The sequence below is a fragment of the Bufo gargarizans genome, chromosome 1 (assembly GCF_014858855.1).
Source record: "Bufo gargarizans isolate SCDJY-AF-19 chromosome 1, ASM1485885v1, whole genome shotgun sequence".
NCBI lineage: Eukaryota > Metazoa > Chordata > Amphibia > Anura > Bufonidae > Bufo > Bufo gargarizans.
Genome location: NC_058080.1, coordinates 5,502,482 through 5,516,654, shown reverse-complemented (window position 1 = coordinate 5,516,654; position 14,173 = coordinate 5,502,482). Strand labels below are relative to the sequence as shown.

Genomic DNA, 14,173 nt, shown 5'->3' with positions numbered 1-14,173 from the left:
TGGTCAACAGACGTGATCTGTGCAAGACTGAGGAAAAAAAGGAAAGAGAACGACTCCAGCTAGAGGAGACCAGTGATTAGCAGCAGCTATGTAAGCCTCCTGACTCCCATTGCCTGTCTCTGCCATCTGTGTGTGCTGACTCTCCAGTGTAGTTCTGTGAGATGCATCTTCACACTGTTCTCCCTGCCTCCTGTATGAAAGAGCTGACAGGGGAGATAGGCTTAAGCTGCACAACACAGGAACACATGGAGACTGCTCAGTGTGAGGGGACAGCTGTTCTGATTCACTGATCTGTTATGGCTGTCCTTAGATAGGACTCACAGCAATTCAGTGTGATGAGGCTCCAGCCAGCGCCTCCAGTGGAATCCCTACACCAGTACACCGCTCACATGTCAGCAGTGTACGGATCCCAAAGAACTACAGACGCATGAATATCAGGTGCCTTATTGTCACCAAAATAGTAAGATAAGTAAATCCGAAATTTAATTATGGCCCATTTAGAATATGTTTTAATAAAATTGTACAAAAGGCTGGGTACACTGTAAGCCTCTTGCTCTACGGACTGATGGGGGTGTCAGCACCCAGATCCCCAGGCGTATGACATGTCCCTGTCACAAACTGGAAGTGAATCTGATAAATTCGAGAACATTTTTTAATATACTGAAGAAAAGTTCAGTATATGGTAATTGTGAGGTCGGGTGAAACAGAACTGGATAACCATGGGTTAATTCTCGCTCTACGCTGTGAATGTGAAATTGGATCCTGACTATGCAGGTCAGAGAAAAGAGAAGAAGGGACTTATTATACAGAAGAGGAGATGGAGAGATGCAGTAGAAGGACGCAGGAACCTCACTTTTAACTCTTTCCGTTCTTTATAGAAAAATTCTGTTTATATAAAAACCTGATTTACCTGCAAGGAATTCCTCCTTTTGAATATATCGCTGCAAACGCAGAGGAAGAGCGCTGGGTCTCGGCAAACTGCAAGCAAAAAGACACATATTAAAGGGCATCTGTCAGCAGATTTGCATCTATTCTCTAAAATATATTTATTAATGATCTTGTAGAAGTAAAACATCAATGACACTAAACTGTGTAAAGTAATTAACACTGAAGAGGACAGTATACTGCTACAGAGGGATCTGGATGGATTGGAGGCTTGGGCAGAGAAGTGGCAGGTGAGGTTTAAAGGGCTTCCGTCACCCCACTAAACATTTTTTTTTTTTTGTTTACTTATAATCCCTATACTGCAATTTATGCATACATAATCTAATAATCATTTCGGTTCAGTAGATTCTGTTAAAAACGTACTGGTAGCAGCCGCATCCTCCTATCCTAAAGACGCCCCCTCCGCATGTTGATTGACAGGGCCAGGGAACGGGATCGTCCTCTGGCTAGCCCTGTCTGCTATCAAGATCTTGCGCCTGCGCCGTAACGGTATTCAGTCGGCGCAGGCGCACTGAGAGGCGCACGCTTGCTCGGTCGCTCCATCCTCAATGCGCCTGCGCCGATGACGTCATTGAGTACACCCGGAAGAGACGGGTGCACGCGATGACGTCATCGGCGCATTGAGGATGGAGCGGCCGAGCAATCGTCCGCCTCTCAGTGCGCCTGCGCCGACTGAATACCGTTACGGCGCAGGCGCAAGATCTTGATAGCAGACAGGGCTAGCCAGAGGACGATCCCATTCCCTGGCCCTGTCAATCAACATGCGGAGGGGGCGTCTTTAGGATAGGAGGATGCGGCTGCTACCAGTAAGTAGCCGCCCTACTTGCTGGTAGCAAGGTAATTAGCATATTTTAAAAGTACGTTTTTAACAGAATCTACTGAACCGAAATGATTATTAGATTAAGTATGCATACATTGCAGTATAGGGATTATAAGTAAACAAAAAAAAAACTGTTTAGTGGGGTGACAGAAGCCCTTTAACACTGACAAATGTAAGGTTATGCACATGGGAAGGAATAATGCAAGTCACCCATACGTACTAAATGGTAAAACACTGACATGGAAAAGGACCTAGGAATTTTAGTGGACAGCAAACTAAGCTGTAAAAACCAGTGCCAGACAGCTGCTGCCAAGGCCAATAAGATAATGGGTTGCATCAAAAAGGGGCATAGATGCCCGTGATGAGAACATAGTCCTACCACTTTACAAATCACTAGTCAGACCACACATGGAGGACTGTGTACAGTTCTGGGCTCCTGTGAACAAGGCAGACATAGCAGAGCTGGAGAGGGTCCAGAGGAGGGCAACCAAAGTAATAACTGGAATGTGGCAACTACAGTACCCTGAAAGATTATCAAAATTAGGGTTATTCACTTTAGAAAAAAGATGACTGAGGGGAGATCTAATTATTATGTATAAATATATCAGGGGTCAGTACAGAGATCTATCCCATCATCTATTTATCCCCAGGACTGTGACTGTGACGAGGGAACATCCTCTGCGTCTGGAGGAAAGAAGGTTTGTACACAAACATAGAAGAGGATTCTTTACGGTAAGAGCAGTGAGACTATGGAACTCTCTGCCTGAGGAGGTGGTGATGGTGAGTACAATAAAGGAATTCAAGAGGGGCCTGGATGTATTTCTGGAGCGTAATAATATTACAGGCTATAGCTACTAGAGAGGGGTCGTTGGTCCAGGGAGTTATTCTGATGCCTGATTGGAGTCGGGAAGGAATTTTTTTCCTCTAAAATGAGGAAAATTGGCTTTAACCTAATGTTTTTTTTTTTGCCTTCCTCTGGATCAACTTGCAGGATAACAGGCTGAACAGCCTTATAGACTATGTTACTATCTACAAAACTGGCTGACCTGTTACATGTGCACTGTGTTGGTCCCATGTTTATATGTGTCCACATCGCTGAGAAAAATGAAGTTTGAATATATGCAAATGAACTTCTAGGAGCAACGGGGGCATTACCGTTACACCTAAAGGCTCAGCTCTCTCTGCAACTGCTGTGTCCTCTGCATTTTAATTCATAGGGTCAGGCAGTGTTAATGTAATCACACCTGGACCTGTCAATTAAGTACAGGGGGTTCGGCAGTTGCAGAGAGAGCTGAGCCTTTAGGTGTAATGGCAACGCCCCCGTTGCTCCTAGAGTCTCATTTGCATATAATAAAACATCATTTTTCTCAGCAATGCGGGCACATATGAACATGGGACCAACACAGATGCCTTCAGCTGCCAAAGGCACACGTAACAGGTCAGCCAGTGTCATAGGTACAAATCTACTGACAGATGCCCTTTAAACCTGAGGTGGGAATGTCAGACTATTTCTGTTTTCTACGATAGTGCACGGACTCTTTTTAAAGGGGTATTCCAATGACTAGGATACCCCATCACTTTATGATCACTGAGGATCCAACCTTTGGGAGCAGCGCCAATTGTGAGAATGACGAGACGGCGGCGCTGGTGTAATACTGCGTCCCCTTTCTGCTGTGCAGGAAGAAGACAATAAAGCAGACTCAGAACTCCATCAGTCCCTTCATTCCCAAGATCGGTGACGGTGCCAAGGATGGGAACCCCATGATCAGAGAGTCACGGTATACCTAGTGCTATGTCACCACTTGAAAATTCAAAAACAAAACCAATCAGCCCCGTGTATAACAGCATCATGCTATGTGACTACAAACCACTCACCGGGTCTATGGTCTTGGGGTTCAGCTTGTCGCTTGGTTTTGCCCGACTTGCACCGGCAGAAGCTGAAGGCGCTGGAGAGGTCTTGCTTCTTGACGCTGTACTGCTGGACTGGCCTCTAGAGGACGCCGACATTTTCTGACCATAATGTTCTAAGAAGGTAAGATCATATTATAGAGGCCACCCATTGTACCTACCACATCACTACAGTGCCTTGAAAAAATATTCATACCCCTTGAACTATTCCACATTTTTTCACATTACACCCACAATCCTAAATGTATTTTTTGGTGGATATTATGTGATAGACCAAAACAAAGTAGCAAGTATGTGTGAAGTGAAAAGAAAATGATACATGGTTTTCAAAATTTTTAATAAATAAAATTCTGAAAACTGTGGCACGCATTTGTATTCAGCCCTCTGTACTCTGATACCCCTAAATAAAATCCAGTGTAACCAATTGCCTTCAAAAGTCACCTAATTAGTAAATAGAGTCCACCTGTGTGTAATGTATTCTCAGAATGTTACAGCTGTTCTGTGAAGGCATCAGAGGTTTGTTAGAGAACACTAGTGATTAAATAGCATCATGAAAACCAAGGAACACACCAGACAGGTCAGGGATAAAGTTGTGGAGAAGTGTAAAGCTATAAAAAAAAATATTATTATTATTATTATTATTATCCCAAGCTCTGAACATCTCACGGAGCACTGTTCAATCCATCATTTGAAAATGGAAGGCGTATGGCACAACTGCAAACCTACCAAGACATGGCCGTCCACCTAAACTGAGAGCACAGGAAAGAAGAGCACTAATTAGAGAAGTAGCCAAGATGCCCATGGTCACTATGGAGGAGCTGCAGAGATCCACAGCTGAGGTGGAAGAATCTGTCCATAGGACAACTATTAGGCCTCTTTCACACGAGCGTGACGGATTGGCTCAGTGAAACTCGCACCATTTTGCAGGCAAGTTCAGTCAGTTTTGTCTGTGATTGCGTTCAGTTTTTTCCACGCGAGTGTAATGTGTTTTGATGCGTTTTTCACACACGTGATAAAAACCTGACGTTTTACAAACAACATCTCTCAGCAACCATCAGTGAAAAACGCATCGCATCTGCACTTGCTTGCGGATGCAATGCGTTTTTCACCGAAACCCCATTCACTTCTATGGGGCCAGGCATGCTGCGATTTTCACGCAACGCAGAAGTGATGCGTGAAAAACAAGGCTCATGTACACAGACCAATTGAAATGAATGGCTCAGGATTCAGTGCGGGTGCTATGCGTTCACGTCACGCATTGCATTGTAACCGCACGGAAAACTCGCTCGTGTGAAAGAGGCCTTAGTCATCTGCTCCTCAAATCTGGCCTTTATGGAAGAGTGTTAATCACAGCTAAGACAATAACCCGTCAGAGGGTGAATATGCCAAGGTAGTATAAATCAAATGTAGTACCACCCCAATTAAAACGTAGCCTTTATCCATAAACGCTAAAATTGCCAAAAAACAAAGTATACCAAAAAATAAATAAATAATATACAGGTCCTTCTAAAAAAATTAGCATATTGTGATAAAGTTCATTATTTTCTGTAATGTACTGATAAACATTAGACTTTCATATATTTTAGATTCATTACACACCAACTGAAGTAGTTCAAGCCTTTTATTGTTTTAATATTGATGATTTTGGCATACAGCTCATGAAAACCCAAATTTCCTATCTCAAAAAATTAGCATATTTCATCCGACCAATAAAAGAAAAGTGTTTTTAATACAAAAAAAGTCAACCTTCAAATAATTATGTTCAGTTATGCACTCAATACTTGGTCGGGAATCCTTTTGCAGAAATGACTGCTTCAATGCGGCGTGGCATGGAGGCAATCAGCCTGTGGCACTGCTGAGGTGTTATGGAGGCCCAGGATGCTTCCATAGCGGCCTTAAGCTCATCCAGAGTGTTGGGTCTTGCGTCTCTCAACTTTCTCTTCCCAATATCCCACAGATTCTCTATGGGGTTCAGGTCAGGAGAGTTGGCCGGCCAATTGAGCACAGTAATACCATGGTCAGTAAACCATTTACCAGTGGTTTTGGCACTGTGAGCAGGTGCCAGGTCGTGCTGAAAAATGAAATCTTCATCTCCATAAAGCTTTTCAGCAGATGGAAGCATGAAGTGCTCCAAAATCTCCTGATAGCTAGCTGCATTGACCCTGCCCTTGATAAAACACAGTGGACCAACACCAGCAGCTGACATGGCACCCCAGACCATCACCGACTGTGGGTACTTGACACTGGACTTCAGGCATTTTGGCATTTCCCTCTCCCCAGTCTTCCTCCAGACTCTGGCACCTTGATTTCCGAATGACATGCAACAGTCCAGTGCTGCTTCTCTGTAGCCCAGGTCAGGCGCTTCTGCCGCTGTTTCTGGTTCAAAAGTGGCTTGACCTGGGGAATGCGGCACCTGTAGCCCATTTCCTGCACACGCCTGTACACGGTGGCTCTGGATGTTTCTACTCCAGACTCAGTCCACTGCTTCCGCAGGTCCCCCAAGGTCTGGAATCGGTCCTTCTCCACAATCTTCCTCAGGGTCCGGTCACCTCTTCTCGTTGTGCAGCGTTTTCTGCCACACTTTTTCCTTCCCACAGACTTCCCACTGAGGTGCCTTGATACAGCACTCTGGGAACAGCCTATTCGTTCAGAAATTTCGTTCTGTGTCTTACCCTCTTGCTTGAGGGTGTCAATGATGGCCTTCTGGACAGCAGTCAGGTCGGCAGTCTTACCCATGATTGCGGTTTGGAGTAATGAACCAGGCTGGGAGTTTTTAAAAGCCTCAGGAATCTTTTGCAGGTGTTTAGAGTTAATTAGTTGATTCAGATGATTAGGTTAATAGCTCGTTTAGAGAACCTTTTCATGATATGCTAATTTTATGAGATAGGATTTTTGGGTTTTCATGAGCTGTATGCCAAAATCATCAATATTAAAACAATAAAAGGCTTGAACTACTTCAGTTGGTGTGTAATGAATCTAAAATATATGAAAGTCTAATGTTTATCAGTACATTACAGAAAATAATGAACTTTATCACAATATGCTAATTTTTTGAGAAGGACCTGTATATATTATTGAATCAAAAATAGTGTAGACAGAACGGTCATAACTATTCCACACTATGGGATAGGGCAATATTGTAGGCAGGGTGGTGACAGTCTGATACGGGGCCTTTCCCTAATCCTCACCCTATACTGTAAACCCCTGCCTATAAAACGGAATAGCCGCCCCCATAAGGGTGATCCCGTATACAGGAACCTCCTAAAAGCCCTTGGATGGCCCTGAAGACAGATGTTAGAGACACCTAGGAAGGGTGTCCTGAAGCGGGTCTGTTAGATAACGTACTCTAAACACAAAAATACTAAATAATAAGTGCTGAGTACATCAAAGCAACAAACAAATACTGAGTATATCAAAATAAACCTATGCTGAATACATAATGATAGAGAGGTATAACGCTGAGGACATCAAGGTGAGCCATTGCTGAATACATAGTGATAGTATATAACCAGATACTGCAGAGATAGCATCTAATTAACCAAAAGACACCTTCAGCTTCCAGAGGTCATTAAAAGCAAAGTATAGGTCCCTTTCACTCCAACGCGTTTCGCCCAGTGCATGAAGTGGGCTCATCAGGGGGCATCAGTGCACTATAAGCATCTGAGGAATTATTGCCTACATGACCCAACCTGGTGTCCAGCACTTTTCTGTGACACCCGTTATCGATAAAGGGTAAGCGTTAATAAGACACGGATTCAGCCAAAAGAAAGCAGTAAAGCGGTGGGACCAGTGAAGACCCCTCACATCACATACAGGTCATGTACAGCCTCACAGAAGATGTAGAACTGCTTCATCGGAGGTGGTACAGAGAACAGGTACTGGGGGCCCCATGTGTTCAGCCAATATAGATGCTGCTCGATAGGGTACACCGGCCGCTGTGACGCAAAGTGGATCTGTGCCATATACTCAGTATTTGTTTGTTACTTTTATGTACTCAGCACTTATTATTTAGTATTTTTGTGTTTAGAGTAGGGGTGGGCGATATGGCCTAAAATCTATATTGCGATATAATTTTAAGCATGTGTGATATGCGATATATATCGCAATATATTGTTTTCTATATTTGGGGGGGGGGGGGGGGGGTTAAACTTTTTTTTTTTTTTTTACTTTTTATTTAATAACTATTAGCCCCCTTAAGGGCTAGAACCCTTGTCATATTCACCCTAATAGAGCACTATTAGGGTGAATAGGACTTTACACTCTCCCTGCTGCCCTGTGCGCACAACAGCAGGGAGCTGACCATGGCAGCCAACCTCTCATGTGCCCCCCAGCCTCTCATGTGCCCCCCAGCCTCTCCCTCTGGTAACTCAAACCCACCCCCCCCTCCCTCCCCAGTATTAATCGTTGGTGGCAGTGGCCACAGGGTCCCCCTCCTCTCCCCCATCATTGGTGACAGTGAGCAGTTCCGATCAGAGTCCCAACAGTGTAATCCTGGGGCTCCGATCGGTTACCATGGCAGCCAGGACGCTACTGAACTGGTATGTTAGTGAGTAGCATTATACTCACGTGCGCCGTGGCCGCCGGTCGCTCCTTCTTCTCATAGCTCTGTGCGGCGCATTGCTAATTCTGTAAGCATTAGCAATGCGCCGCACAGACAGAAGAAGGAGCGACCGGCGGCCACGGCGCAAATGAGTATAATCAGCAGCGTGACTCCTGGCTGCCATGGTAACCGATCTTCACTACCGCTCTGTGATCATATCGCGGTCCGGCGATATAGGCGATATGCACAAAATCCATATCGTGGCACAAATTTATATCGCATATCGCCCACCCCTAGTTTAGAGTACGTTATCTAATACAGTGTTTCCCAACCAGTGTGCCTCCAGCTGTTGCAAAACTACAACTCCCAGCATGCCCGCACAGCCGAAGGCTGTCCAGGCATGCTGGGAGTTGTAGTTTTGCAACAGCTGGAGGCACACTGGTTGGGAAACACTGATCTAATAGACCCGCTTCAGAGGACACTATCTAGGTGTCTCCAACATCTGTCTTCAGGGCCATCCAAGGGCTTTTAGGAGGTTCCTGAATACGGGATCGCCCTTATCGGGGCGGCCAGAGGTCGCAGTACATTCTTTCCAGAAGAGTAAAAATACTCCTCTGACCATTTTTGAGGAGTATTTTTAGCCTGAGGAGGAGTACGTTAATTGTAGTTATATATATACTACGTAGGCTTATATAACCTGTCACCGGGATTTTGGGTATAGAGCTGAGGACATGGGCTGCTAGATGGCCGCTAGCACATCCGCAATACCCAGTCCCCATAGCTCTGTGTGCAGTGGGTGGGGTCAGGAGGCAGTTATAGGGCAGGCTTACACAATATAGCAGACTGGTGCACAGTATAATGTACCCTATAGTCTTCTCTGGAAAGTGTGCTCCATATGGGAAAATAGACCTCTGGTCCAGGGAACTTACACAGAGAAACTAATAGCCAAGAGGTTAAGGTCCCTTTCACAGGAGCGAGTTTTCCGCGCGGGTGCAATACGTGACATGAACGCATTGCACCCACACTGAATCCTGACCCATTAATTTCAATGGGTCTGTGTACATGAGCGATGTTTTTCACGCATCAGTTCTGCATTGCGTGAAAAACGCAGCACATTCTATATTCTGTGTTTTTCACGTAACCCTGGCCCCATAGAAGTGAACAGTGCTTCAGTGAAAAACGCATTGCATCGGGAAGCAAGTGCGGGTGCGATGCGTTTTTCACTGATGGTTGCTAAGAAATGTTGTTTGTAAACTTTCCGTTTTTTTATCACGCGCGTGCAAAATTCATCAAAACGCATTGCACTTGCGCAGAAAAAACACAACTGAACAAAACTAAACAACTGAACGCAATCGCAGACAAAACTGACTGAACTTGCTTGCAAAATGGTGCGAGTTGCACGAATCCGGACCTAATTCGTCACGCTCGTGTGAAAGAGGTCTAAAGAAAACCCTACTTCTTATGTTAAATCAGAACTTCCATTTGATTGCTGATACCTAAACACCAAAAGGAAAAAAAGAATAAAAAAAAACAGCAGTTTCTCTAGATGTCTTTATGTTGATAGTAGTGTTAATAGAGTCCCAAAGGCATATAGAAGTACGGTACCTGATTTTATAGACCCTTGAGACTCTATTAACACTACTATCAACTAGGGACATCTAGAGAAACAGGTTTTTAAAAAAATAAATAAATCCTTTTGGTGTTTAGGTATTAGAGGAATCAAATAAAGGTTCTGATTTAACATAAGACGCAGGGTTTTCTTTAGCCTCTTGGTTATTAGTTTTCCATTGAGCTCCCAGCAGCAGGTAGAAGCCTGCAGGGCACTTCTGGGGTGGCATCACCTGGGCACAAGCCTGACACTTCTCTCATTGGCTTTGCTCCGCAGAGGCTCCATTCCCGCCATGCTTTCCCTTCATCAGCAGCCGGCAATGGCAGCGAGAGAAGGGGGTGTGAGAGGATCGGCCAATGGCACGGCAGCCTGTGGATACTGACCAATCAGCAGCCTCCTCTCTAATAACAGAGCTCTGTACTGTGAGGAGCTTTGTGATTGGATGTCTGTGCCGTTCACAGCGCTCAGTGCGCTCATAAATGGCAGTGAAATCATCGTGCGTAAGAGGTTTTTTAGGGAGTAAAACTGCCTGTACAGGCGTTATTGCGACCTCTGGGGGCGGCTATTCCGTTTTATAGGCAGGGGTTTACAGTATAGGGTGAGGATTAGGGAAAGGCCCCGTATTAGACCGTCACCACCCTGCCTACAATATTGCCCTATCCCATAGTGTGGAATAGTTAGGACCGTTCTGTCTACACTATTTTTCATTCAATAATATAATTATTATTTTTGGGGGGTAATTTTAGGGTACTTTCACTGTTTCACACTAGCGTTTTTCTTTTCGGCACTAAGTTCCGTCCTAGGGGCTCAATACCGGAAAAGAACTGATCAGGATTATCCCCATGCGTTCTGAATGGAGAGAGATCCGTTCAGGATGCATCAGGATGTCTTCAGTTCAGTCATTGTGACTGATCAGGACGGAGATAATACCGCAGCATGCTACGGTTTTATCTCCGGCCCAAAAAACTGAACACAAGCCTAAATGCCGGATATTTCTTTAGGAATGTATTAGTGCCAGATCTGGCATTCAAAATACCGGAATGCCGGATCTGTCCTTCAGGTCTGCGCATGCGCAGACTGAAAAAAAGGTGAAAAAATAATTAAATGCCGGATCCGTTTTCCGATGACACAGGAAAGACGGATCCTGATCAGTCTTACAAATGCCATCAGTTGGCCTACATTTTGCCGGATCACTCTGCCGCAAGTGTGTTTATGAATAAAGGCTAGGTTTTAATTAGGGTGGGACTCTGAACACTTTATGGCAGAGTGGCAGGAAGAAAGCCATTTTAAAAAGCAACCCATAAGAAGTCCCGTTTGCAGTTTGCCACAAGCCATGTCGGGGACACAAAAAACGCGTGGAAGAAGGTTCTCTGGTCAGATGAGACCAAAGTTGAACTTTTGGGCCGAAATGCAAAACACTATGTGAGGTGAAAAACTAACAGTGCCCATCACCCTGAACACACCATCCCCACCGTGAAACATGGCGGTGGCACATCATGCTGGGGGGATGGTTTTCTTCAGCAGGGACAGGGAAGCCGGTCAGAGTTGATGGGAAGATGGATGGAGCTAAATACAGGGGAATCCTGGAGGAAAACCTGGCAGTGGCTGCAAAAGACTTGAGACTTGGGTGAAGGTTCACCTTCCAGCAGGACAACGACCCTCAACATCCAGCCAGAGCTACTATGAAATGGTTTAGATCAAAGCCTATTTGTGTATTAGAATGGCCCAAAGTCCAGACCTAAATGCCGTTGAGAATCTGAGGCAAGACTTGAACATTGCTGTTCAGACGCTCTCCATCCAATCTGACTGAGCTTGAGAAGAATGGGCCAACATTTCAGCCTCTGGATGTGAGAAGCTGGTAGGGACCTACCCCAAAGACTTGCTGCTGTATTTGCAGAGACAGGTGGTCGTACAAAGCGCTGACTCAGGGAATGAACACAAACGCCCGCCACAGATCTCCACTAACCAGGGGCCATTTCTTGTCACCTCACACACACACACACTGCCTACTTCGTGTTATCACACAACATCCATTCCAGTTTGTGGGTGTAACGGGGAACAATGTGGATGAGTTCAGGGGGGTGAACACTTTCAGGCACTGCACCTCCAGCCGCCAGACTCTGTTCACACTGACAGTCAGAGCCCATTATAATTAGGGATGTGAGCACTTGTGTTCGGCGTATCTAAGATATGCGTTATGGTCCGTGGTAGCGGAATCCGTAACGGAATTCTTAGAGAACCCGAACCTTGGACGCTGAACTCGAAATACAAGTTCTCTCGTCCCTATAAGTCACTGGGGTCCGCTGGTGCATTGGGGTCTTCTGTAGACGGGATCTGTGACAACCCATCAACGTCTCCGTCAGCAAAAGGCTCCAAACTGAACCCAAAATGGCACCCGAACAAGCCGCCATCACAGGAGCTGTCACCCAGCTTTCCCAGGCACCAGAAATCTATTTACACAGGGCAGGGATCGCCAGACAATCTGGGAAAGCTGTGTGTCTATGGCAGCCATACTGCTGATCACCCAGCTTTCCCAGCACCTGATTAAACTGAAAGTCAAGCTTAGGATCTATCTGTGCCTGTGATTACTGCACATGGCGGAAACACAAGGGCGCCGGATCTACAACCTACATGTCACCGGACGACGTCAGGACTCCGGTCAGTGGTTGTCGGGGTACTTACCGGGCCTGCGCCGCCTTCTGCCTGTGTCAGGATCACCAGGCTGCAGCTACAGCGCAAACCTCCTCTGTTGCCACAGAAACCGCAGCCGCTGGACGGCGGCCCGAGAGGGACACACTGCTGCAGAGGGCGCAGCTGAGCGCAGTGCCTGCCTTGTGCTCATATACAGCAGTAGTGTAAGGAGACCGGGTAACTGGAGACTTCCCAGACATGGCGGGTAATGGGAGGGCTGCAGAGGCTGGGATTATTAGGCTAAAATTATTTTGCAGAGATTCTTTAGGTTTTAAGTAGTTGGCATTTCCTGCTTTTGTATTATTACATAGCAGTGACCAGAGCACTCACTCATCCCTGTTCCCACTTTACGTTATTTAGCACTGCTTTAGTGCATTGTAGTTTGTCTGCCGCAGATACCCCACATACAGCGACTGCCGCAGATACCCCACCTACAGCGTCTGCCGCAGATACCCCACGTAGTGCGTCTGCCGCAGATACCTCACATACAGCGACTGCCGCAGATACCCCACCTACAGCGTCTGCCGCAGATACCCCACCTACAGCGTCTGCCGCAGATACCCCACCTACAGCGTCTGCCGCAGATACCCCACCTACAGCGTCTGCCGCAGATACCCCACATACGGCGTCTGCCGCAGATACCCCACATACAGAGTCTGCCGCAGATACCCCACGTAGTGCGTCTGCCGCAGATACCTCACCTACAGCGTCTGCCGCAGATACCCCACATACGGCGTCTGCCGCAGATACCCCACATACAGCGTCTTCCGCAGATGCCCCTGATGGGATATAGGACAGCGTCTGCCGCAGATACCTCACATACGGCGACTGCCACAGATACCCCACATAGTGCGTCTGCCGCAGATACCCCACGTAGTGCGTCTGCTGCAGATACCTCACCTACAGCATCTGCCGCAGATACCTCACATTCGGCGTCTGCCGCAGATACCTCACATACGGCGACTGCCGCAGATACCCCACATACGGCGTCTGCCGCAGATACCCCACATACGGCGTCTGCCGCAGATACCTCACATACGGTGTCTGCCGCAGAAACCACACATACGGCGTCTGCCGCAGATACCTCACATACGGCGTCTGCCGCAGATACCTCACATACGGCGTCTGCCGCAGATACCTCACATACGGCGTCTGCCGCAGATACCCCACATACAGCGTCTGCCGCAGATACCCCACATACAGCGCCTGCCCCAGATACCTTACAGCGTCTGCCGCAGATACCCCACATACAGCGTCTGCCGCAGATACCCCACATACAGCGTCTGCCGCAGATACCCCACATACAGCGTCTGCCGCAGAAACCACACATACAGCGTCTGCCGCAAATACCCCACATACAGCGTCTGCCGCAGATACCCCACATACAGCGTCTGCCGCAGATACCCCACATACGGCGTCTGCCGCAGATACCCCACATACAGCGTCTGCCGCAGATACCCCACATACAGCGTCTGCCGCAGAAACCACACATACAGCGCCTGCCACAGATACCTTACAGCGTCTGACGCAGATACCTCATATACAGCGTCTGCCACAGATACCCCACATACAGCGTCTGCCGCAGATAGCCCACATACAGCGTCTGCCGCAGATACCCCACATACAGCGTCTGCCGCAGATACCCCACATACAGCGTCTG

At 46.8% G+C, this 14,173-nt stretch overlaps 1 protein-coding gene across 1 annotated transcript in view; it reads right to left on the bottom strand.

The window, feature by feature from the left end:
• PACRGL (parkin coregulated like) overlaps positions 1-12,642 on the bottom strand; it is a 31,120-nt gene extending 18,478 nt beyond the window's left edge. Inside the window, exons 1-3 of the mRNA XM_044280155.1 lie at positions 12,505-12,642; positions 3,641-3,789; positions 911-978 (exon numbers count right to left, since the gene is read on the bottom strand). Of these exons, the coding sequence (XP_044136090.1) occupies positions 911-978; positions 3,641-3,772 (200 nt within the window). The 5' untranslated portion in view covers positions 3,773-3,789; positions 12,505-12,642. The remainder of the gene's footprint in view (positions 1-910; positions 979-3,640; positions 3,790-12,504) is intronic.
• Positions 12,643-14,173: the final 1,531 nt, after the last annotated feature.